This window comes from Acartia tonsa, chromosome 12, assembly GCF_053477335.1.
Source record: "Acartia tonsa isolate MP-2025a chromosome 12, ASM5347733v1, whole genome shotgun sequence".
Lineage (NCBI taxonomy): Eukaryota > Metazoa > Arthropoda > Copepoda > Calanoida > Acartiidae > Acartia > Acartia tonsa.
Genome location: NC_137271.1, coordinates 8,779,402 through 8,806,615, shown reverse-complemented (window position 1 = coordinate 8,806,615; position 27,214 = coordinate 8,779,402). Strand labels below are relative to the sequence as shown.

Sequence of the window (27,214 nt, the reverse complement as noted above, 5' to 3'; positions counted from 1 at the left end):
AAAGTGTCCAAACATTTCAACTACTAAATTTAATCTACAGAAGGGGTAAATTTGTGGATTAATTTAAAGGCCATTGCATTATCTCTTCAGAGCCTTAATAATTATGAGTAAAATTAAGATTTCATGATATTAACGAAGTCGCGTGACAATAGTTTTTGCAAAGTTGTAGTTGTAACATTTTCCCATCAGATTAAACTTTGACCAATTAAATACACCTCTCCAGGGCTCGGCAGATAATCGTCTAGACCTTTTGAATGTTTTGAAATTTTATTTGAGAAGAGCGATTGTCATATTTTGATTTTAGCTGATTTTGTAAAATTGTAAAAGGCTGATTTCCCTGAGGCATACAGGCGACTGTCACGCGGCTGCCGAGCCCTGCCTTCCCTTATTTTTAAATAATTCAAAATAAGTTGGGGGGGGGGGGTGAGTTGTATTTTACTTTCTTCATACCTAACCCCTGTGGTGCACTAAACCTAAATGGATAACCTACACCTAATTCAACCTAACCCAGGGTAAAACATTAACATTTCTTTACTGACTATGCATTTTAAGGCAAATCGCCTTACATCAGATTATCATGTACTCTAATAAAGTAAAACTTGTAGCTGGCTAAAATAACGATACCCCATTCAACCCCTTTACCGTATTCCCTCCCATCCTATTGGATAAACGAGCATTTACAAGAGAGATGTGAGCATTGAGTGGTTGATAAAAGAGTAAAGGTTGGTTAGTCTTTCTTTTTTTTTATTTCAAGGGGATGTCGACACCCCCTAAACCCGCAATTCACTAACTGCAAAAGCCAAGTGTCATTAATTACAAATTTTGCTTTCAATATATTTTTTTTTCAGGGGGGAGTGGGTCTTATTAATGTAAAAGAAAATCAGCTAATTTTATGACCACAAATCCATAATTATAACACATGTTATGTATAATGCAAAAAAAATGTATTAATATGACAATTTAGCATTACACCGTTTTATTCATATCCAACATTATATATGTATAAGGTTTTTTTTCAGATGATTTTTAAGAAATTTTGGTTTAATTAATTAAGTTGATATCTTTATCTTTACTTATTATAATTTTGAAAAATAATGTTTAGATTAACAATATAATAAATTCTTACTCCGAACAAATTAAATTCTCAATTATTTAGCTGGCGGCTATTATGTTTAAAAAATCTTATATTTAATTCAATGTCTTAATAAAAGTCCCCAAAGTTATTAAGCCATTGGGAAAGTAAATGTTATTGTAAAACTTTGGGGACTAATATAATAAAGAGCCCAATGTCCCCTCCCTCCCTGAATTTAATCAATGCCCTGAGATGGGGTTTTATAAAAAATGCCGCGTTTTTTTTTTACATTTTTTATATATTGATACAATAGGATTGCATCAGGGTATACAACTTAAGAATTCAAAATTTTAAAATTATCATTTTAGCCATTTGTATAATGTCTAGTACAGCTCTAAAAAGATGTATTAATTAATATGCAGCAAAAATGGATTTAAGACATAGAGAAAAAAATAAAAGAGAGGAATCGAAGCAACTAGAAGATGAAAATAGACAGTGGGCCTAGAGGCCTACTCAGCGCTGTTGCCGCGCTAAAATTTATTGCTATTCCAATACTTTTCAAATGGGAGGATTAAAAATTATTAAAAAAAATATTTTTTTACTTTTTACTATTTCCATATTTAGGGCAAGAATATTAGATTAGATATTTTCGTTTTAATGTTTTAATTAAAAATTACATAGAATTTTATTTTTATTTAAAAAAATTTGTTCATGAAAGATGAATCCTTCTATTTCTAAAAAGGGGGAAATTTTTTTCATAATGAACATTCAGCTGATTCTGACCGCCCACGGCTGTTTGCTAAATATCGCTTTTCTTTTTATTCACATTATTATTTATGATTGACTTACAAAAAGCCCTGGGCGGTTTTTGATTTTCGTCTGCTTCTAAATTTAGGGATGGGGAAGTAGTATTTTACCATGAAAAAGGGGTGAGTATTCATCCTCTTATCCTTTTTCCTTATGGATAATTTGTTTTTCTTTTACGAAGGCTGTACCAACAAAAGCAAAATAATTAAATAAATAGTTGTATACTCTGTTTAAATTTCGCAAATGCCGCGCTTGTTTATATGCCTAAAAAAATGTCGAAAAAATGCGGCATTTAAAAAAAACCATCTCTGTTATTATTTCTAACAAAACAACCTTTTCCCCCCTTTTGTGTCTGAATCTGAAGTGATTTAAGTAAATTGACTGATTGATTTATGAATTCTGTTGGTTTTAATGTATTTACAAAAAGTTTTACTTCCCTGACAAGCGTGTTTAATCTAATAAATTATGTTCTAAACAAGGACAATTATGTTTTATTAAGTGATATAGGACTGGAAAAAATACATTTTATTGCTGTTTGGACCTAAAGGGATAAGACAATGTTCGATTTATTGATGTACAGTACAACCCAAATGATGATACACAACATTACCCCTCTTGTAGATTGAAATGAGTGGTTGAAAATTTTGACGCTCTCAAATTCAATGAAAGTCCCCAAAGTTATTAGGCATACAAATGAGAAGGCACTTTAAAAGCGAAACTTATCTATAATTGGGATTGGTCCGTCCATACGTCCGTTTGTTACGGTTAGCTCTTTTAGTTAATTTACACATGTTATAATTGCCCTTCGATTTAAAATTTTACATTATGATTCCTATAAGAGTTCGGTACGATTTAGAAAGCGTAGGAACTCTATATTCGTTACCAGAATGTCCGTACGTCATTCTATAAGTGTTAATGTTGGCTTATCCTGCCGTTTCAAAGCTTCGCTTTTGTGGATGTTGTCATTCTTGTTTATTTTTAGGGGGGGGGGGGGTCATATCCTTTTAGGAATGATAAAATTTATTTGTAATTTCCCGTAACTTTGCAGTTTTGTAGTATCGGAGCTACTCTGTAAATCGAAATGTCCCCCCGTCTGTCAGTATGATATGTAGGGGACAATCATGATTTTCACGGCTCCTGTTTAATTTAGAGTGCAAAAACTTCTTGTCAACATTCCCATTTTTAAAAGCGAAGCTTTTCTATAATTAGGGTCCGTCCGTCGGTCCGTCACTCCGTACGTCCGTCCGTCCGACCGTAATGGATAGCTTTTTTCGTTAATTTAGGCATGTTAGAATTGTCCTATCGATTTCAAATTTTGCATGGTGATTCCTTTAGCAGTTTTTTCACAAATTTACTTACAATTTTGCTTTGACTCTTATACATTTATATTAGGATTATTCAGTTCTGAAACTATACAAGTGTTAATGTTCGTTTGTCCTACCGTTTCAGCGCTTCGCTTTTATGGATGTTGTCATCCTTGTTATATTTTAAATGCCTGAGATAATACAAGGGACGATAAATTATTCACTTTCTCTTTTCTTCAGCGGCTAAAAAAATATTAGGAAGAAAGGATTGTAAATTAATTTCATTAACCTTTCCCTTCCATGAAAAGAATACATATTTATCATATACACAACATATAATTCAAGATTGATTACCCTTTGTTACAGATTAATGGATGACAGGCTTTCTCAGGGTCTGATTTTGTACAGTATATATTTTGTACTTTTCTGAGTTTCAAAAATAATTTAATAATGTCTAAGCAAAAAAGTTTTGGATAAAGATATTCTTAAAACTAACGAAACAAATACAAACAAGGATGACAACATTCATAAAAGTGAAGCTCTGAAACGGTAGGTCCAACAAACATTAACACTTGTAGAGTGTCAGAATTGAATAAGCAGAATATAAGAAATGCTATAGGAACAATCATGCAAAGTTTGAAAAACGATAGGAAAATTCAAACAGTCTAGATCAACGAAAAGAGCTAACCGTTACGGGTGGACGGAACGACCATAATAGTTTATAAGTTTATAGTATGTAAAAGATTATTTGCCCTTTTAGAACTTGCGTACATTCTCGGTAAATTAGGTATCTGTCTCTAATTTATGTTGTCTCAGCAATAAAGGAAGAACTAAATAATCCAAAAATCCTAAGCTTAAAACCTACAAGGACTTTTCTCCTTACTTTATAGTGGTTGCGACCCTTGCATCAAATAAATATAGCTTAATACCACCCCAACACTGAAATAGAATAAACTAACACGGGACCTAGGTGAAGCTTATCTAAAATAAAAACCCAATCAGCTCAGTAGTTATTGAAATCTTCAGCCTCAGAAATAAAAAACTTAAAAATTTATTTAATTGGATTAGACTTTAAACATCGACTTACATTCCCAACTTGCTCTAGTAAATATATTCAGAAAATCTTTTTCTCAATTGATCTATTCTTTTAACCCTGGTTATTACTCTATCAATATAATTTACAATCTACATTCGTGTTGTTTATTGTATTATATTGTTTCTTAATGTTCCATCTGAACAGTTAAACTTTCACAAGCGAACTATTGAAAAAAGATTCCTGTAACAATTAGTTATAACTGTCAATTAGGAGGATGAAATCATCTTTTATAGAAGCACAAATATAATCTATGATGTTATTATCAAAAGAGGCCAAAATGATTAATTACAATAATCATAACGGCCATAATGATATCTTTTTCAAGAGAGGGGAAAATGGAATCATACATTATCTGTTTAAAGGGCTAAAACAGCAATCATAGATTATATAATATATTTCTGTTTTTACAAAAATTGATCCAACCTCCTAACTGTATTATCTAGGGGAGGGAAAGGGGGTTATAGTGTATGGCAACTCTATGGTCTTGGTCATTGTCAGAAATTTAGTACATTTATCTATCTTGGTGCTATCCCTCAAAGTTGAAAATAAGTGGGTAATTAGGTTTTTCTATGTCTAACCCATGCAGTGGTCCTAATCCTGCGGGACTACGCTGTAATCAATACAACCTAACCTTACCTGGTTTATAATTTTTTTATAGTTTTGAAAAGGCATATTTTTGCGTTTCTGTAAAATTTAAACAAATCGATTTGTTTATAGTTCACTTTTGGCGAATTTGAAAGGACACCGATTCTTTTTGAATTTCTGGAAATAATCCAATAAAAAACCACTTGCAATGTTTAGTAAGGAAAATTGTTCTTGATTTTTAGTGGCGCATCTACTACATAATTAGGGCATGCTTATACGTCCCTTTATCAAGTTTTTTGCATTTAAAAAAATAGCATTTCGACTGGACATAATTAAAGAGCAGCATTTCTATCAAAAACAGGTAACATTAGAAATAATATACTTAGACCTTACACCAGATTTTCATGTTCTCTAATAAAGTGAAGAACGTAGCGGGCTAAAATAGCAATAATCCCCTTCCACCCCCTTTTCCTAATCAACTCCCCATACCAAGGGATGAACGAACTGACCAATAAATAAGTTCCATATTAGCAGGCTAAATTAACGACAATTTTTTCCCCTGTCTTCAGAGAGGGAGGGGACTGTTTATTACACTGTTCCCCAAAGTTTTATAAAAACGTTATCTTATTGGTTGCCTTGAGAATTTTGGGGACTTTACTTAAATTTTGATTGTTTAATTCATTAAGTCGAGTTTCCAAACGTTTCAACCACTATTTGAAACTACAGAAGGGGTAATTTTGTTTATCATCATTGGGATTGTACATCAATTTATTGGCAATTGTCTTATCCCTTTAAATCCCTGACATACATTACCCAACAGATCTATAGTATAGATGTATATACAGATAACTACCTGCCTCCCTTTACAGGGTCCTTTTCGTCTGCTAGCAAATTGTTTTCTGCTACTTGGCTGTGATAATATTACCGACACTAATGGTTGATTTTCCAACTAACCCAATTGAGAGTTGGCTAAAGGTCCTTGGGAAGGGGACTTACAGTTAGGTAACCCCTTCCCCCTCTAGTGTTTCACTCTAATACCTTAAAGTAATAAAAGGCCTGGTGCTGAACCAGCTGTTGTAACCAGTGTGTAAATACTTGTTATAGATAATATCCACGTTTATATATATATATTACATCCATTACGTTAGAGTAATACAAGACCTGGTGCTGAACCAGCTGTTGTAACCAGTGGATATACTAGTTATGGATATCATACTATGTCATACTATCCAAGTATATATATATATTACATCCATTACCTTAGTGTAATACAAGGCCTGGTGCTAAACCAGCTGTTGTAACCAGTGGATATACTAGTTATGGATACTATCCAAGTATATATAATACATCCATTACCTTAGTGTAATACAAGGCCTGGTGCTGAACCAGCTGTTGTAACCAGTGGATATACTTGTTATGGGTATCATACTATGTCATACTATCCAGTATTGAGTAAGGGAGGGGACAATGGGAAATTAATTCAATTTAAGAGTTTTCAATGAAATCCAGATTAATCCAGAAATTTTGGAGGAAATTGTAAAAGGTGTGTTAAGGAAATTTAGAAAACTATAAAATAAGAATAAAAGTTCCAAGAAAAAAAGCAATCATTTGAAAATTAGATTACCAGTATATCAGACTGACGTAACCATTCTGAATTTTTTTTAAACCAGCCATATCATAACAAATTAATACTCGTCTGCCATATTCAAAACTAACACAGCGAGTAGCAGCATTTCAAGCGCTAGTACCCAAACTGCTAAATTCTTGTACATTGCCTTGAAGCCAGTACCTAAAGTCTGAGATATTCGATCCATTGTCCCCTCCCTTACTCCCTTCTATACAGTACCTTAAAGTAATAAAAGGCCTGGAGCTGAACCAGTTGTTGTAACCAGTGGATATACTTGTTATGAATAATATCCAAGTATATATATTACATCCATTACCTTAGAGTAATACAAGGCCTGGTGCTAAACCAGCTGTTGTAACCAGTGGATATACTAGTTATGGATATCATACAATGTCATACTATCCAGTACCTTAAAGTAATACAAGGCCTGGTGCTGAACCAGCTGTTGTAACCAGTGGATATACTTGTTATGGGTATCATACTATGTCATACTATCCAGTATTGAGTAAGGGAGGGGACAATGGGAAATTAATTCAATTTAAGAGTTTTCAATGAAATCCAGATTAATCCAGAAATTTTGGAGGAAATTGTAAAAGGTGTGTTAAGGAAATTTAGAAAACTATAAAATAAGAATAAAAGTTCCAAGAAAAAAAGCAATCATTTGAAAATTAGATTACCAGTATATCAGACTGACGTAACCATTCTGAATTTTTTTTAAACCAGCCATATCATAACAAATTAATACTCGTCTGCCATATTCAAAACTAACACAGCGAGTAGCGGCATTTCAAGCGCTAGTACCCAAACTGCTAAATTCTTGTACATTGCCTTGAAGCCAGTACCTAAAGTCTGAGATATTCGATCCATTGTCCCCTCCCTTACTCCCTTCTATACAGTACCTTAAAGTAATAAAAGGCCTGGAGCTGAACCAGTTGTTGTAACCAGTGGATATACTTGTTATGAATAATATCCAAGTATATATATTACATCCATTACCTTAGAGTAATACAAGGCCTGGTGCTAAACCAGCTGTTGTAACCAGTGGATATACTAGTTATGGATATCATACAATGTCATACTATCCAGTACCTTAAAGTAATACAAGGCCTGGTGCTGAACCAGCTGTTGTAACCAGTGGATATACTTGTCATGGATAATATCCAAGTATATATATTACATCCATTACCTTAGAGTAATACAAGGCCTGGTGCTGAACCAGCTGTTGTAACCAGTGGATATACTTGTTATGGATATCAGGGCGTCAGACCAATTCTCATCTAATTTCATTTTTCATCGTTTTACAATTTTAGTTCTTTTTTTCAAAGCAGTAGGATTTTCGTCTCTTAGATTTAAAAAAATGTTCACTGGTCTAAATACTGTAAAATTTCTTAGTCTAGCCTATGAGTTAGGGTTTGCTAAGTCATACTTTTTCTTTTCTAGCCTCTAGGTGCTCTTTTTACAAAGGGATAAGAATAAAGGGTAAAAATTGGTCTAAAACAATCACAGGGCCTAAATCTTTTTAAAAACAAACCAGCTCACAACTTATGCGAAGTTTCCTTAAAAAGGAGATCTCACTCAGTTGAAGATGAATACAGTCACTCCACAGATTATGACGTCATACGATAGAATAAGCAATGAGAGGCCAGCATAAATTTTACCATTGGTCAATTACGGTGTATACTGGCCTCTTATTGGATATTCTATCGTATGACGTCATAATCTGTGGAGGGACTTTAATCATCTTCCAATCAGTTCAGTATGAAATCTTCAGCCACAGACAAATAAAACTTACTACTTAATATTAAAGGATGTAAGGAAACCCTAACCCCTAGGATACATTTTTTTTAATAGAATTTTGCTAATATTAATTGTAAGCATAGGTTTGACCAGTGACGTGCACAGGGTTTGCAATGAAGATGTAAAAATATAAATTTTGAATTTATATGGGGGAAGGGGTTTCTTTTAGCTAGGTTAGGTAAAGTATTCCCGGCATTGTTTGTCAAAGATTAGGAGCAAAATCACCTTAATAAAAAAAATACGACTGCCGAGACTTAGTTCCTCAAAACATAAAAAAATCCGGTTTTGTTCAAAACAATGAAAATGTTCCTGAAGTGCTAGTTGAGCTACTAGAGGTTGACGAAGGTTTTGATATTGATGAACTTATGGCTGACACTACATCTGCTGCGATCTATAATTAATAGTTATTCATTGCATCGTATTATAAACAGCTTTCCGCGGATATTAAAAAGAAAAATTTTCAGATTAAAAATAGGTTTGAGTGGCTGAAGGCCCGGGCTAACAAAACTGGTATTAATCTTATGATTTTTAATTTAATATTCATGGATAATTGTCTGTAATTCGATGCTATAGATGATTTTTCAGCATGGCTCAGAACCAGTTCTAATCCAGTGGATATTAATCGGATTCGAAGCCCTACTGGAAAAAAATATTAAGCTTATATCCAAATTAAAGTGATTTTGAGCAAGGACGTCGAAACTTTTTTTTTTGGTTTGGGGGGGTAAAATTTTTTGAAAGGGTGGATTTGTTTGGGGATGGTAAAATAGCGCGCGAAGCCCGCCGAAATTTTTTTCTCCCCAAATTTTTTATCCCGGGAAGTAAAATTGGCTTGGGGGGGGGGGAAGAATTACCCCACCCCCTAAAATTAGTTGGGAGTGGTAAATACCCCCCCCCCCTCCACGGTAAAAAATTTATCCCCGGGATAATTTTTTTGGTTTTTTTTTGTAGAGAGTCAGAACTGAATATACAAAATAAGAATATATAAGTTTTGACAAAATCATACTTAAATTTGTTGCAAAATTTTTTTTTAGGACTTGATTAAAGATATGCTTCGCTAAAAATATTGTACTTTATTGTAATTGAAATCAGTAATCCAAAAATAAGATCAATCGGTTTATTTTTATCACATAAAAAATTGTCGTTAAAAAGGTTTTTAAAAAAACAACATGTTTAAAATGGACGTACGGACATTCTGGTAACGATTATAGAGTTGCCTAAATTAACGATAAAAGCTATCCGTTTCGGACGGACGGACTGACCGACCCTAATTATAGAAAAGCTTCTCTTTTGAAAACACACATTTAAAGTGCCACTAGAGGCATAAAGAGGGCGTAGCCGCTAGTTCTGAATAAATTAATGAATATCTTACCGTAAGATAATGTTCAGGTTTACACCTTCCATTAACAAATCTTCCATTATTACAAGTATGTGTAGAATCATCAGCTGTTAAACAGCTTTTATCCCTGCACACAGCTGTATTATCACTAACAGCTGTCAAACAGCTCTTGTCCCTACAGACAGCTGTTCCATCACTAACTGCTGTTACTGGTTTACAGCGGCCGCCAGTACATTGCTCTGTACAGCGGCCTCCTGCACATACGGTGCTTGAAGCGGTGTCTACCCCTGCGGGCTTACACCTGCCACCCACACAGGGCTCTGTACATCTTCCATGAGAACATTCAAGACTAGAGCTTCCATCACCTTCCAGCAACAAAGTATTTTAGAGGATTTTTAAAGATAATAATTAACATGTTTTAAAGGGACCTACATACTTTTTGTAAATAATTATAGAGTTGCTACGCTCTTTTAAGAGTACCTTACTGTTATAGGAATCACGCAATTTAGAAACCGATATTTAAATTCTAACACGCATAAATTCTAACATGCATAAACTAAAATTAATAGGCAACTACAACTCAAAATAAATTAAGCATTAAAAATGTGTTAAGGAACAAACGGACAATCGGATGAAAGAGTAGGATCGCAGCTCATAATTTATGTTTAAAACAAGTAATAGTTATTTATCGCATCGTATTATAAACAGCTTTCCTCGGATATAAATATGTACAATTACTTGTACAAGATTAAAACCAGTTTTCTAGCACGGGCTTAAAAAAACTGGTTTTAATCTTAAGATTGTATATTTTATATTCATAGAAAACTGGATATAATACGATGCTTTAAATATCTTTTAATATGGCTGAGAACTGGTTCTAATCTAACGGATATTATTCGGTTTAGAAGCGATGATGGAAAATACTTTTCCTGTTACAATAAATTGAGATTCATTACCGGGCTTGCACCTTCCATCCCTACATATGACAGTGTCCCCTGGTCCAAAGCTGGAATCAGAAGATCCTACTATTGTATTCAGCTCATCAAGTTCTAGGTTCATTAGGTCATCAATGGTAAGGTTATCAAGGCCTGCTTGTGACCAATTATGGCTACCGTCACTGTTTTGACTAGACTGGGGTTTTATAATTTGGGTAACATAATCACCACTTGAATCAGTAACAAAGTTACCGCTACTGTCTGTTACTGGCACCGATGACATGGTAACATAGTTACCATTAGAGTCTGTTATATAATTACCATTTGAATCTGTGAATGGTATATTTGATTGTGTAACATAATTTCCACTACTGTCTGTCACATAGTTACCACTGGAGTCTGTAACCGGTATTGAAGATTGGGTAACAATGTTACCATCACTGTCTATCACAAAGTTACCATTAGAGTCAACAAGAGGAAATGATGATTGTGTAACATAATTCCCACTTGAATCAATAACAAAATAACCATTAAAATCTGTTACAGGTATTGATAATTGTGTAACATGGTTACCCTGACTGTCAGTAACCAAATTACCATTTGAAAGTGTCACTAAATTACCGCTAGAATCTGTGACATGATGTGATGTTTGAGTAACATAGTCACCATTATTGTCTAAGACAAGATTACCACTTGAATCTGTCACATAAATAGAAGATTGTGTCACATGATTACCATTATTATCTGTGACAATATTGCCATCAGAGTCTGTTACAGAAATAGATGATTGTGTTACAATATCACCATCTGTATCCAGTAAAGGTCTTCCTATAGTATCAACTACTGGAATTGATGATTGGGTAACATATTCCCCACTAGTGTCTGTAACAAGGTTACCATTTGAGTCAGTTACAGGATATGATGATTGTGTAACATAGTTACCAATAGAATCAGTTACAGGTTTTCCATTAGAGTCAATAACAGGATGAATTGATTGTGTGACAAAGTTACCATCTTTATCACTAATAAAGTTACCATTATTGTCTGTAACAAAGTCACCATTGGAATCAGTTACTGGGAAGGCAACTTGATTCACATAATTTCCACTAGAATCAGTTACAGGATCGCCATTGGCATCTGTAACAGGAATCACAGCTTGTGTCACATAGTTTCCACTAGCATCAGTTACAGGGTTGCCACTAGAATCTGTAACTGGACTATTTGACTGAGTCAGTAAATTACCACCAAAATCTGTTACGGGGTAACCACTTGAGTCCGTAACAGGGATTATTGCCTCAGTAACATAATTTCCATTTGGATCTGTAACCGGATTGCCATTGGTATCTGTTACCAACAAAGAAGATTGTGTTACAGATTGTGTAACAAGATTACCACTGGAGTCTGTGACTATGTTACCACTGGAATCTGTAACTGGTAGGAAAGATTGTGTTACCAAACCTCCATTTGAATTTGTTACTGGGTTACCATACAGGTCTGTTACAGGTACAGAGGCATGTGTCACGTAGTTGCCACTCACATCTAAAATTATAATAAGTTACCATCACCAAAGACATGTAATTTATTTCCCCCTTAAATATATATATGTTCAAAAATATCTTAAATTGCTCAAAATCTGGAAAATACTTATTTATCAAATAGAAACATCTAAAATGTACTTCCATTAAAAGCTTAATTGAATGTCTTTGATTTTTCAATCTTAAAAATGGGCAAAATTTGACTAAGTTAATCTCATGCCAAAATAAGTATTTAGGAAAACCAATTAATCAATGAATATGAGATTAAATAACAAACAATCCCTCCCCAATTTATTTTAATTTTACCTCATAAACCTATTTTATAGAATTGACATATGGATAGTTAGCTGAAATATTTAAAGGTTTTTTTTATTTAAAGGAAGCCTGCAAGAAATACCACGCTTTAACTGCTGAAAGACTGCCACAAGTAGACCAAATACCCCAAATTTGAAGCCTTCAGCTTCTATAACAAAAAAGTTCTAGGCATTTTAAAATAACATTTTATGTACATAAAAATTTTGAAAGAATTGCAATGCTCATGTTGAAAACTTTGAAATTAAACTACGTGGCCTAGAAACAAAGTTATAAGCTTATTTTTGTCATAAATGTAGGTTTCCAGTAACTAATTATATTTTTACAATAAAAATACCCATTTTTATAGTCAAAATCATTAAAAAAATTAAGTTTTACTTGCATTGTACCAAATGTACTGTAGTCAATCAGAAGGCTGAATCAGCTTAACAACCAATCACAGCTAAGCTTGTATTAGTTTACCCCTTTGTTTCCGCTATGATTTTCGTTTTAAAATGCAATCTAAATCGAATTTTTTTCATAGATTTTGACTATGAAATGTGTTGTTTTTATTGTAAAAATGTAATCAGTTACAGGCAATCTAAGGTTCTGACAAAGATAAGGTTATAATTTTGTGTCTAGGCGACGTAATTTAATATTGTTTTTTCTTTTATGAGCATTAGAAATCTTTCAAAAATTCCATTGTACATAAAATGCTATTTTGAAATGCCTAGAACTTTTTTGTTATTGAAGCTGAAGGCTTTAAATTTGGGGTATTGGGTCTTTTTGTGGCAGTCTTTCAGCAGTTAAAGCGTGTTATTTCTTGCAGGCGTCCTTTAAGAACTTTATATCAATCTCCACCCCTTATATGCAGGGAGGGTGGAGACATTAAATGTCCAAACTTCTCAACCAATAGTTTTAATCTACTATCTACTAGAGGTTATGTCTAACAATTAATAATCTTATTCTTATGATCCCTGTATATATGTTAAAGAGAAGCACATTAGAGTAAAATTTATCAATAAACAGCATCAAACTATTATGCCATATGAATTTAAAGAATGTTGCTTTTTTTTAACTATTAGCTGCGCAGCACTTGGTAGGTGATGAATTCGACTCCCTCCCATATTTTATTTTAGTTTAAACAAGAGTAGATCATTTTTTTCCGGGGGGTTGGTTTCTTGGTGCGATATCTCTTGGAGGTTGGTGATACCCACCTTCAAAATAGTTATAAATTTTCCTAGGACCTATGAGAAGTTACATTGTATACTATATCAATTCAGAGAATTCCTTTAATACAGACACACAGATATACAGAGATCCTGTTACTTTAGTATAAGGATGATATAAACTTAAAATGTTGCTATATTTCTAATCTAATTTGGAGTGTTCTAATATACTATTTATTGTTGAAACCACATATTATGCTAAAATAGTGCTAGAGTTATACCCTAGGGCAAAGACTCAAGTCTATATTTGTGCTTTAAAAAAATCCAAGGCCAAAAATTAAATCTTAAGCACCAGTACAGATTTGATTATGTTTTTTATTTGGGCAAAGTTCAATTTATGTCAGCCTATTTAATACAAAGCTATATTTTAAACTTTCTATTATTAACAACTCTTGTTCTTTTAATTTTATGTGGTGTCTAAGCTAAGAAAAAATATCCAGATACCTATGTTATGTAAATTAAAATATACTAAGGCATAGTCATTAAAAATTTCATTGCAATTAGTCAATTTACCCAGAGACAGAGCAGGGGAGTTTGGGCTGGTAATGAAACTAGTCCACAAAGTTTTATAATAACGTTTTCTTATTCTTTGGCTCTACATCTCTTGGGACTTTAGAAAATATTAATTAGTTGCTAATTAAGTTGAGTGTTCAAACGTTTCAACCACTAATTTTAATCTACAGAATGGGTAATTATACATATTATCATTGGGGATGTGCATTGATTTATCGGTCATTGTCTTTTCTCTTCAGATCCCTGCAATTTACCTTTCATTTTTTATTTGTATCTACCCTTTTCTTCATGAATAATTTTTAAATTAGAGGATGAATATACCCTTCCACAATATAGTTGAAAACTTTTCTTGGACCTACAAGACGCTGCACTCTAAAGAAAAGCCATATTGGTTCAGCAGTTCCGAGATCCTTTGCTACAGACAAAAAAAACCTTTATATAATAGGATTAATCTGAATAATTCAAACCTGTTACATAGTTGCCAGAGGTATCAGTGACAGGACGGATAGACTGTGTTACATATTCTCCACCACTGTCTGTTACAATGTTACCACTGGAATCTGTTACAGGAAAAGCTGACTGGGTAACATAATCGCCACTTGAATCTGTCACATAGTTACCATGGGAATCCTTTATTGGGATTGATGACTGTGTCACTAAATTTCCATTAGGATCTTTGATTGTATTTCCACTAGAATCGGTTACAGGAAAAGAAGATTGTGTGACAAAATTGCCACTGCTATCTGTTGCAAGGTTACCATTAAAATCAGTGACTAAATTCGAAGCTTGGGTAATAAAATTTCCACTTGTGTCTGTGACTGGGTTACCATTTGAGTCTGTTACTGGCACTAGGGACTGTGTAACATAACTTCCACTTGAATCTGTGGCAAGATTGCCATTAGAATCAGTTACTGGAATTAGCGCTTGTGTTACATAATTTCCATCAGGACCCGTTACCAGGTTACCACTAGAATCTGTAACTGGAATTTCAGATTGAGTAACATATTTATCATTATTGTCAATCAGAGGATTTCCAAAGGAATCTGTAACAGAAGATGACGATTGAGTTACATAATTACCATTTGAGTCAGTGATAGGGTAACCACTGGGGCCAGTGACAGGAATGACTGCTTGGGTTACATAATTTCCACTAGAATCTGTTACATAATATCCATTAGAATCTGTTACTAGGACTGATGATTGGGTAACTGATTGTGTGATAAAAATGCCATCACTATCAGTGACTATATTACCAAGTGTGTCTGTTACAAAAAGAGAGGATTGGGTGATTTGATTACCATTTAGATCAGTCACTGGATTACCAATTGAATCAGTTACTGGAATTAATGAAAGTGTTACATGATTTCCATTTGAATCTGTTACCAAATTTCCACCTGAATCAGTTACATGTGATGCAGATTGAGTTACAAAGCTACCATCACTGTTTGTAATTTGATTGCCATTTGAATCTGTAACATATAAAATTGATTGTGTTACATGATTTCCAGTTGAGTCCGTCACAACTTGGCCATTAGGATTGGTGACTGGAATTAATGCTTGTGTAACATGATCGCCATTTGCATTTGTCACATAATTACCATTTGAATCTGTCACTGGATAAGATGATTGGGTTACAAAATTTCCAGTGGCATCAGTTACTGCATTTCCATTGCTGTCTGTAACAAAAATTGATGATTCAGTGACATAATTTCCACTAGAGTCTGTTACCAGATTTCCATTTGAATCAGTGACATGAGAAGAAGATTGTGTTACATAATTTCCTTTATTGTCTTTAATAGGATTACCACTAGAATCTGTGACAGGAATCAATGCCTGCGTTATGTAGTTTCCATGAGAATCTGTAACTGGGTTTACATCTGAATCAGTAACATAAGTAGATGATTGGGTAACATAGTTACCACTTGAATCTGTAACAAGATTGCCACTAGAATCTGTCAATGGCACAGATAATTGTGTTACATAGTTACCGCTACTGTCTGTTACAATGTTGCCACTAGTATCTGTAACAGGAATAGAAGATATAGTCACATAGTTTCCTGAGGCATCGGTTACAGGTCTTCCATTCAAATCAGTAACATGAGATGTTGCTTGGGTAACATAGTTCCCACTGTCATCTTTGACAGGATTGCCACTTGAATCAGTAATTGGCACCAATGATTGTGTTACATAATTTCCACTTGAATCTGTTACAAATAAACCATTTTGGTCAGTTACATAAGATGAAGACTGGGTTACATAGTTACCACTTGCATCTGTTACAAAACTTCCAGAAGAATCTGTAAATGGATTAAAAGCTTGTGTTACAAAATCACCATTTGATTCAGTAACAGGATTACCATTAGAGTCAGTTACAGGAACAGATATTTGTGTAACATAGTTTCCATTTATATCAGTTACATGGTTACCGCCTGAGTCAGTAACAGGTAATATAGATTGTGTTATATAGTTTCCACTTGAATCTGTTACTGGCTTCCCACTAGGACCAGTAACGATTGATGATGACTGAGTTACATAGTTACCGCTGCTATCAGTTACTGGTCTTCCATTAGAATCCGTTACAGGAACAGAAATTTGGGTTACATAATTTCCACTGGAATCAATAACAGGTTTTTCATTAGAATCTAGAACTGGATTTGATGACTGTGTTACTGTTTCTCCATTGGTTTGAGTAACAACATTGCCACTAGAATCAGTTACTGGATAGACAGACTGAGTTACATAATCACCACTGGAATCTATAATCAATATAAATAAGAAGAAACACAAACTAAACAAGGATGACAACATTCATAAGTAGCAATGCACCATTTAAATTAATTTTGATAAAAAGCAGGCCGACCACCATGGATCTTTCCTTAGAACAAAGGGAAATCTTGATATTATTATCTAAAAAACTTTGAAAATCGGACCAAAATAACCAATGATATGGGGAAAAACGTTAAAAATATAAAAATAGCCAAAAACCTTCTAAAAACAGTTTGACCCCCATGTGTGTTTATAGTTAATTATGATACATAATGATGGGAATATTGACAAGGAGTTTCAGACTTCTGTCTTAAATGGGAGCTTCATATCTAACGGACGGAAATTTGAAATTATAGAGTAGCTTTACTATTAAAGTATTATCTAAGATCGCTAAAATAGATGGTGAACTTTTTTATCTAAAATGATATTTAATAGTAAAGCCTATATAAAGGGTGTGCAAAAAAATGCAAACATTTTTCAGATTCATATTGCGCAGCTTGTATTAATAGTAGAAAAATGTTAATCATACCGTTAGAACCGCCAGGAACTCTACTATTTAGAAATACAAGATTGGTCCCAGTGCTACGTATAGTTAGGAAGCTACGTGGTAAAATGTCCCAACTGACTTAAAACTTGACTTGCAAGTATATCATTAAATATTAGAGAATAGGGTGTGCAAAAAGAAATGAATACATTTTTAAATTTTAAATTGCGCGGCTTGTGTTTGTAGTAGAAAAGCGTTACGCATATCGTTAGAATCATTATGAACTCTAGTTTTTGGAAATCTGAGAACGATTCCTGTGCTGCAAATAATCTAGGAGCTAGGGGGGAAATTATCCCAAAATTTACTTGCAAGTCAAGTATTAAGTCAGTTGGGACATTTTACCACGTAGCTCCTTAACTATATGTAGCCCAGGAGACGTTCAAAAAGTTCCTAGCTGTTCTAATGGTATGCGTAACATTTTTCTACTATTAATATAAGCTGCACAATATGAATTTTAAAAGTTTCCTCATTTTTTTTGCACACCCTTTAGATATTATTGCAGCTTAATAGCAAAATGCCACGTCCCTCTTAATAATTATCATTTTAAGATTGCTGAATAAAAAGTAATATAATTGATCTTATTTACCCAATTTGAATTAATTCAAATAAAATAATAATATGCTCCTTGTTGTCCTAGGAATCATTATAATTAAAATCAGATGAAAATGAAAATTGTATCATACAAGAATTTGTTGTTAAAAAAGTAAAAAATTAGCATGCTGTAGATGGACATTTGGACTTTCTGGTGTGGAATATATAGATGCGGGACTTCCTAAATCGTACTTAATTGTACCTAATTGTTAAAGATATCATCAGTCAAAGTTTGAAATTGATAAACAATCCTGACATATCTAAATAAACGAAAAAGCCGTTACAGACATAAGGAATGACGGACCTATCCTAATTATAGAAAAGATTCGCTTTTGAAATCTTTTTTCATAGACAAATTATCAAAATTATTTTATATTTCGTTGATTAACTGTATATTACTCTAGAATTTTTAAATGCTAAGCTTTTCTTTAATAAGGGTAAGTCCGTCCGTATACCCTTCTGTAACAGATAGCTCTTTTCGTTAATTTATGCATGCCCGAGTTGTCCTCTTAAACTTGGCATGCTGATTCTTGTAGTAGTTCAGTGATTAAGAATGCATGGTAACTCTTTAATCGTTACCAGAAAGTCCGTATGTTCATTTTTAACATGTTGAATTTTTTTGACACCAATTTTTAATGTGACATTATCCTATTATCTGATCTAGCAAAACATAGTACTTAATGTTATTAGCAAAGCTTCCTTATAACCTTGTCCTAAAAATGAGTATGTATTTTCTTAAACCATAGCCTGTAATTAAATAATTTTCAACACATTTATTCAGACTTACTAATTAAAGTTTTGTGCTTTTTAAGTTCTTACACTCTGCAAGATTAATTGTTCGTTTTTCACTACTTCTGATTTTAGAGCTTCGCTTCTATGGATGTTGTCATCCTTGTTATTAATAAATTCACAAGAAAACTCTTTTTTTAAATTGTGCTTTATCCACCAATTTTAACAGTTTACAAAATAATTTACTGATTATTTATCATTACTTTTTTTTGTAGAAAGTTTAAATTGTGCTAAACATTCTACCCTTGACTTCTTTAAATTCTACAATTGATTTCTACTATATAGTGGTAATAATTTTTTTTTGTACTTGTTGCATATATAATTTGTAAATGTACAATGATGACAACATCCATAAAAGAGAAGCTCTAAAATCACAAGGAAGGACAATCAATCAATAACTCTTTTAGAATGCCAGAACCTAAAAAGCAGAACATAAGTCTAAACGAAATTGTACCTATGTTTGTTGCAAAATTGCATAAATATAGGTACAGTAAAAGGACATACTTTCATTTTTAGGATTTCATTATAGAGGTGCCACGTTTATATTACTTTACCTTGTTGTCTTAATTGTTTTTTTTAATTAGCATGCTTTCAATGGACGTACGGACTTTCTGTTATAGGAATCATCATGTAAAGTTTGAAGTCGATAGAACATTTCTAATTATAGGAAAGTTTGCTTTCAAAAATATGACAAGATTCCTTACTAAGACAGGTTTATACAATATGAGTTAGAAAAAAAATCCTAGGTCTTAAAAAATTAAAGTAAATGTACAAGTTTAAACTTTAAAAAATGCTAACCTGTGACATAATTTCCATTTGAATCTGTTACTGGTATTGAGGCTTGTGTTACATAATTTCCATTGGATTCTGTTATTAGATTACCATTTACTTCAGTTACATAGTTACCACTAGTGTCTGTTACTGGAAAGAATAATTGCGTAATGTACTCTCCATTAGATTGAGTTACAAAATTTCCACTAGACTCTGTAACTGGATATAATAATTGAGTTACATAATTTCCACTTGAATCAGTTGCAAGGTTACCAGAAGAATCTGTTACTGGAATTGATGAATGAGTAACATAATTTCCACTCGAATCTTTTAAAGGGTTTCCACTAGAATCTGTTACAGGAAAAGAAGCTTGTGTAACATAGTTTCCACTTGCATCAGTTACAATGTTACCACTTGTGTCTGTAACTGGTCTGCCATTCAAGTCTGTTAATGGAAATGAAGCTTGAGTTACATAATTTCCACTAGAATCAGTTATGAAGTATCCATTTGAATCTGTAATAGGTAAAGATGATTGTGTTACATAATTTCCATTTAAATCTGTTAAAGGATTACCACTTGAATCTGTAACAAGGTTACCATTACTATCTGTTACTGGAAAAGAGGATTGTGTCACATAATTTCCAGCTATATCAGTTACAAGATTTCCACTTTGATCAGTTACCAAGTTGCCAGATGATTCTGTTATGGGAAAAGATGCTTGCGTAATATAATTTCCACTAGTATCTGTGACTAAAATACCATTGATATCTGTTACAGGGTTACCATTTTTGTCAGTAATTGGAAAAGAAGACTGAGTAACATGATTTCCACTAGAATCTGTGAAAAGGTTACCACTGTTATCTGTAAATAGGTTACAATTTGAGTCTGTAACTGGGAAATTTGATTGTGTTACATGATTACCTATAAGATCTGTCAGCAGATTTCCACTAAAATCAGTTACAGGATTTCCATTTGAGTTGGTAACAGGAAAAGATGATTGTGTTACAAAATTGCCATGAGAGTCTGTTGCAAAATTACCATTGCTATCAGTTGCAAGATTACCACTTGAGTCTGTTATTGGATAGGAAGATTGTGTCACATGATCTCCATTAATGTCAGTAACTAATGCACCATTGTTATTTGTCACAAAATTTCCATCAGAGTCTGTAACAGGAAAGGATGATTGTGTAACATAATGGCCATCAGAATCTTTTATTGGATGTCCACTTGAATCTGTTACAATGTTACCAATGGAATCTGTAACAGGAAAGGATGCCTGTGTTACATAGTCTCCATTAGCATCAGTAACTAGATTTCCATATTTGTCTGTTACAGGCCTTCCATTGGAGTCAGTAACTGGAAAAGATGACTGTGTAATATAGTTTCCATTAATGTCAGTAATGATGTTGCCACTATTATCTGTTACAGGTTTTCCATTAGAATCTGTGACTGGAAAAGATGACTGAGTAACAATATTTCCATTAGAATCAGTCACTAAATTTCCCCCAAAATCTGTTACAAAATTGTCATTAGAGTCAGTTATTGGGAAAGAAGATTGTGTAACAATATTGCCATTCAGATCTGTTATGGGATGTCCACTTAAATCAGCTATAAGATTACTGCTTGAATCAGTTACTGGAAAGGATGATTGTGTAATTAAATTGCCATCAGTGTCTTTAATCGGATATCCACTTGAATCTGTTACAATATTACCATTTGTATCTGTTACTGGAAAAGAGGATTGTGTAACATAATTTCCACTAGCATCAGTAACAAGATTTCCATAATTGTCAGTTACAGGCCTTTCATTAGTGTCAGTAATTGGGAAAGAAGACTGAGTAACAAAATTCCCATTTGAATCTTTAATTGGATAACCACTTGAATCTGTTACAATGTTGCCATCAGAATCTGTAACAGGAAATGAAGACTGTGTAACATAATTTCCACCTACATCAGTAACAAGATTTCCATATTTGTCTGTTACAGGCCTTCCATTAGTGTCAGTAATTGGAAAAGAAGACTGAGTAACATAATTCCCATTAGAATCTTTTATTGGATAACCACTTGAATCTGTTACAATATTACCACTAGAATCAGTAACTGGATATGATGACTCTGTAACTAAATTACCACTTGAATCTTTTATTGGATATCCACTTAAATCTGTTATAATATTACCACTAGAATCAGTAACTGGAAATGAGGACTCTGTAACATAATTTCCACCAGAATCAGTAACAAGATTTCCATATTTATCTGTTATAGGCCTCTCATTAGTGTCAGTAATTGGGAAAGAAGACTGAGTAACAAAATTCCCATTTGAATCTTTTATTGGATAACCACTTGAATCTGTTACAATATTACCATTTGTATCAGTTACTGGAAATGATGACTCTGTAACTAAATTTCCATTTGAATCTTTTATTGGATATCCACTTGAATCTGTTACTATGTTCCCATTATCATCTGTTACAGGAAATGATGATTGTGTAACATGATTACCATTTGAATCAACTATTAGATTGCCATTATTATCTGTAACAAGATTACCACTAGAGTCAGTTACTGGATATGATGATTGTGTAACTTGATTGCCATTAGAATCTTCTATTAGATATCCACTGTTATCTGTAACAACATTACCATTTGAGTCAGTTACTGGAAATGAGGACTGTGTGACTAAATTTCCATTTGAATCTTTAATTGGATATCCACTTGAATCTGTTACAATATTACCATTTGTATCTGTTACAGGAAAAGAAGATTGTGTAACATAGTTTCCTTTATTATCAGTCAAAAGATTGCCACTTGAATCTGTCACAAACTGGCCACTTGATTCTGTAACTGGAAAGGATATTTCTGTTACATAATTACCATCAATATCTGTGACATATTTTCCATTGGAATCTGTAACTGGTATTGAAGACTGAGTTACATAATTTCCACTAGAATCTTTGATTGGATTACCAGAAGAGTCAATTAAAGGAATGGAAGACTGTGTAACAAAAAAACCACCAGAATCAGTTACTGGTTTTCCATTTGAATCTGTTACATGCAATAATGATTGAGTTACATAGTTCCCTGTTGAATCAGTAATAATATTACCCAAATTGTCAATGAGAGGAATATTTGACTGTGTTACATAGTTACCATCTATATCAGTTGTAGGGTTGCCATTAGAATCAGTTACAGTAACTGAAGACTGGGTCACAACATTTCCACTGGAATCAATCAAAGGTGTTCCATTAAAATCAACCACAGGGCTAACTAATTGTGTAACAATATTGCCACTGGAATCTGTTACTACATCTCCATTAGAATCAGTCACAGGAATGGATGATTGAGTCACATAATTACCATTAGTATCAGTCACTGGATTTCCAATTATATCAGTAACAGGAAAGTTTGATTGGGTTACAATACTTCCACCTGTATCAGTTACAATATTTCCAGATGAATCAGTTACATGGTTTGATGATTGAGTAATATAATTTCCACTAGTATCTGTAATAGGTCTACCACTTGAATCTGTAACTGGTATGATTGATTGTGTTACATAGTTCCCACTAGCATCAGTTACAAGATTACCCAAAGAATCAGTTACATGGTTTGATGATTGAGTAACATAATTTCCACTAATATCTGTCACAGGTTTACCACTTGAATCTGTAACCGGTAAAATTGATTGTGTTACATAATTCCCATTAGCATCAGTTACAAGGTTACCTGATGAATCAGTCACATGGCTTGAAGATTGAGTAACATAATTTCCATCACTATTGGTTACAGGTCTACCACTTGAATCTGTAACTGGTATGATTGATTCTGTAACATAATTTCCACTAGCATCAGTTACAAGGTTACCCAATGAATCAGTAACATGGCTTGATGTTTGAGTAACATAATTTCCATTAGTATCAGTTACAGGTCTACCACTTGAATCTGTAACTGGAATAATTGATTGAGTTACAAAATTCCCACTAGAATCTGTTACAGAGTTACCTGATGAATCAGTTACATAGCTTGATGATTGAGTAACATAATTTCCACTAGTATCAGTAACAGGTCTACCACTTGAATCTGTTACTGGTATATTTGATTGTGTTACATAGTTGCCACTAGCATCAGTTACAAGGTTACCTAAGGAATCCGTTATATGGCTTGAAGATTGAGTAATGTAATCTCCATTTGTGTCAGTTACAGGATGGCCACTAGAATCTGTTACTGGTATAAATGATTGTGTGACATAATTTCCACTAGCATCTGTAACTAGGTTTCCAAGGCTGTCTATTACGTGATCTGAAGAATGAGTCACATAGTTCCCACTTGGATCAGTAACTGGTTGACCACTTGAATCTGTTACTGGAAATATTGACTGTGTAACATAATTTCCACTTGAATCAGTTATTGGTTTTCCACTACTGTCAGTAACTGGCACCAGGGATTGTGTAACAGAATTTCCACCAGAATCTGAAATAGATAAAAAAAATATTAGCAAATTAAAGTATTTTATACCAGACCTCATATTGTTTAAAAGGAGCAAAATTCCCCACAAAGGCTAAGTCTCGAGCTGTAGTGCTCAGGAGATGTGATTAGATTCAAAGTTTAATATTGTTTATTATTAATATTGCTTGATATGAAGTTAATTATTATTTTTATATTTTTGACCAAAACTATAGGATTTTTTATGAAAAAGAGAATCAATTGTTTTTTTTTACAACCTCGAGTTCCCTATATTGTATTGTACATGAATTTGTATTTGTTATGCATAAAACATTAATTTTTAATTTTGGTTTAAAATGTAGGTTTTGAAGGGAATGGCAGGAAAGAAAATGGAGTGAGGCTTCTAAGATTGATAGAACACTCAGGTTTGTGTTTTAAAATTCCATACCTGTAACAACATTTCCACTGGAATCTGTTACAGAAATCACAGCCTGGGTAACTTGGTTTCCACTTGAATCTAAATTGATAGTTTTGAATTTTTTAAAAAGTAATAACATATATTTATAAAAGTTTAATACAGTCAAGTTATACCTGTAACTGGGTTACCAAAGGAATCAGTAATAGCTATGGCTGATTGAGTTACAAGATTACCACTTGAATCTAAAAATATCAATGTTAATAGAAGTTATGCACTAATTGTAATTATTTTTTTGTTAAACAAATGATTTATTGAAACTTTGACCTGTAACTAGGTTACCACTTGAATCTGTTACTGGGATAAGTGACTGAGTAACTGAGTTTCCACTAGAATCTAAATTTAAATAAATTTGTCATTGATATTCAATTCAACTAAGTTACTACTAGAATCAGTTACATGTAAAATAGATTGTGTTATAATATAACACTAGAATATAATATACAAACAATTAGTAGTTAAAAGACTTTCTTTGAATAACATTATTTTAAAAAAGTATAGAGTACCTGTAACTAAGTTACCACTGGAATCTGTGACTGGTAGCACAGATTGTGTTATTGAATTTCCACTAGAATCTGAATTCATTAAAAAATTTATTGAAAGATTCAAATCAAATATGTAAACCATTAATTTTGAATCCCTATTAATTTAAAAATAATTCATTAAATATTTTAAAATATTGAATACCTGTAACTATGTTACCACTAGAATCAGTAACAGCTAACACAGATTGTGTTACAGCATTACCACTTGAATCTGATATATAAACAAATATATATTAAAAGACTTTCTTTGGAAAAATAAAAATAAAAATATTGGATACCTGTAACTAAGTTACCACTAGAGTCAGTGACAGCTAACACAGTTTGGGTTACAGAATTACCACTAGAATCTGATATGTAAAAATTAGTTATGAATCCCTCTTATTTCAAAAATAAGCCTTGAATTTTTCAAAAATATTGAATACCTGTAACTAAGTTACCACTAGAATCAGTAACAGATAACACAGATTGTGTTACAGCATTACCACTGGAATCTAATATAATAACAATTAATTACTAAAATACTTTCTTTAAAATAAACTATTTAAAAAAAAATTTAATACCTGTAACTAAGTTACCAGTAGAATCTGTTACTGGCAACACAGATTGTGTCACAACATTACCACTAGAATCTGATATGTAAAGAATTAATTGATAAAAGATTTTTTTTGAAGAAAGAAATATTTTTTAAAAATATTGAATACCTGTAACTAAGTTACCACTAGAGTCAGTGACAGCTAACACAGATTGTGTTACAGAATTACCACTAGAATCTGATATTTAAAAATTAATTTTGAATCGCTCTTATTTTAAAAATAAGCCTTGAACTATTCAAAAATATTAAATACCTGTAACTAAGTTACCACTAGAATCTGTTACTGGTAACACAGATTGTGTTACAGCATTACCACTTGAATCTAATATGTAAACAATCAATTGCCAAAAGACCTATATTGAAAAACACTATTAAAAAATATTGATTACCTGTAACTAAGTTACCAGTAGAATCTGTTACTGGCAACACAGATTGTGTCACAACATTACCACTAGAATCTGATATGTAAAGAATTAATTGATAAAAGACTTTTTTTGAAGAAAGAAATATTTAAAAAAAATATTGAATACCTGTAAATAAGTTACCACTAGAGTCAGTGACAGCTAACACAGATTGTGTTACAGAATTACCACTAGAATCTGATATTTAAAAATTAATTTTGAATCCCTCTTATTTTGAAAATAAGCCTTGAACTATTCAAAAATATTAAATACCTGTAACTAAGTTACCACTAGAATCTGTTACTGGTAACACAGATTGTGTTACAGCATTACCACTTGAATCTAATATGTAAACAATCAATTGCCAAAAGACCTATATTGAAAAACACTATTAAAAAATATTGATTACCTGTAACTAAGTTACCAGTAGAATCTGTTACTGGCAACACAGATTGTGTCACAACATTTCCACTGGAATCTAGAAACAAAAAATGAGAAATAATTTGAATATATTACTGAAAAAAGACCCAAACTTTACAAATTTTATGTAAATTTACATATAACTAAATGAATAATTTTGTAACCTGTGACTTTGTTGCCACTGGAATCTGTAACAGCCAATGTTGACTCAGTTACAGCATTTCCATTTGAGTCTAGAAATAAGAAATTGACATTGACCAATCTGCAATATAAACCTTTAATATATTTTTTTATAAATAATTTTTTTTAAATCTAAGTTTTTACTTAGATTAATGATTGTAAATCAAGACAAAATATTAAGATGAATATTTTTTTTACAATTTTTTCTTATTAATTATATTTTGAACTGAGTGTCTATCTGTTTGTTAATCTATCTATCTTATCTCATACCTGTTACTATATTACCACTAGAGTCAGTAACAGTGGAAACAGATAGAACATTATCTGAAGTACCAGAAGTATCCCCTACATCATATAAATTCTTTAAAAAATAAGGTTTTTCCATAAGATTGGTGTATTGTTTTATTTCTTTAGCCCAACTCCAGACGGGATCCTACTCCTGGAAGGTTACTCAATACCCACTCTAATCTAACCTTACCTGATTTAAAGTGATCAACAATCACACAAATCAACAACAATAATTAAGGTGATACAATATATTGTTAAGAATTATGAACATAAGAAGTGATA

The 27,214-nt window shown here is 32.7% G+C and overlaps 1 protein-coding gene across 1 annotated transcript in view; it reads right to left on the bottom strand.

The window, feature by feature from the left end:
- LOC145334373 (uncharacterized) overlaps positions 1–27,214 on the bottom strand; it is a 105,568-nt gene that overhangs the window by 43,603 nt on the left and 34,751 nt on the right. The window contains exons 21-37 of the mRNA XM_080179827.1: positions 26,915–27,005; positions 26,629–26,697; positions 26,454–26,522; positions 26,318–26,386; positions 26,033–26,101; positions 25,897–25,965; positions 25,612–25,680; positions 25,474–25,542; positions 25,194–25,262; positions 25,013–25,081; positions 24,774–24,842; positions 24,623–24,691; positions 24,480–24,548; positions 19,616–24,058; positions 14,595–16,883; positions 10,512–12,098; positions 9,658–9,989 (exon numbers count right to left, since the gene is read on the bottom strand). Coding sequence (XP_080035953.1) covers positions 9,658–9,989; positions 10,512–12,098; positions 14,595–16,883; positions 19,616–24,058; positions 24,480–24,548; positions 24,623–24,691; positions 24,774–24,842; positions 25,013–25,081; positions 25,194–25,262; positions 25,474–25,542; positions 25,612–25,680; positions 25,897–25,965; positions 26,033–26,101; positions 26,318–26,386; positions 26,454–26,522; positions 26,629–26,697; positions 26,915–27,005 — 9,570 coding nt within the window. The remainder of the gene's footprint in view (positions 1–9,657; positions 9,990–10,511; positions 12,099–14,594; positions 16,884–19,615; positions 24,059–24,479; positions 24,549–24,622; positions 24,692–24,773; positions 24,843–25,012; positions 25,082–25,193; positions 25,263–25,473; positions 25,543–25,611; positions 25,681–25,896; positions 25,966–26,032; positions 26,102–26,317; positions 26,387–26,453; positions 26,523–26,628; positions 26,698–26,914; positions 27,006–27,214) is intronic.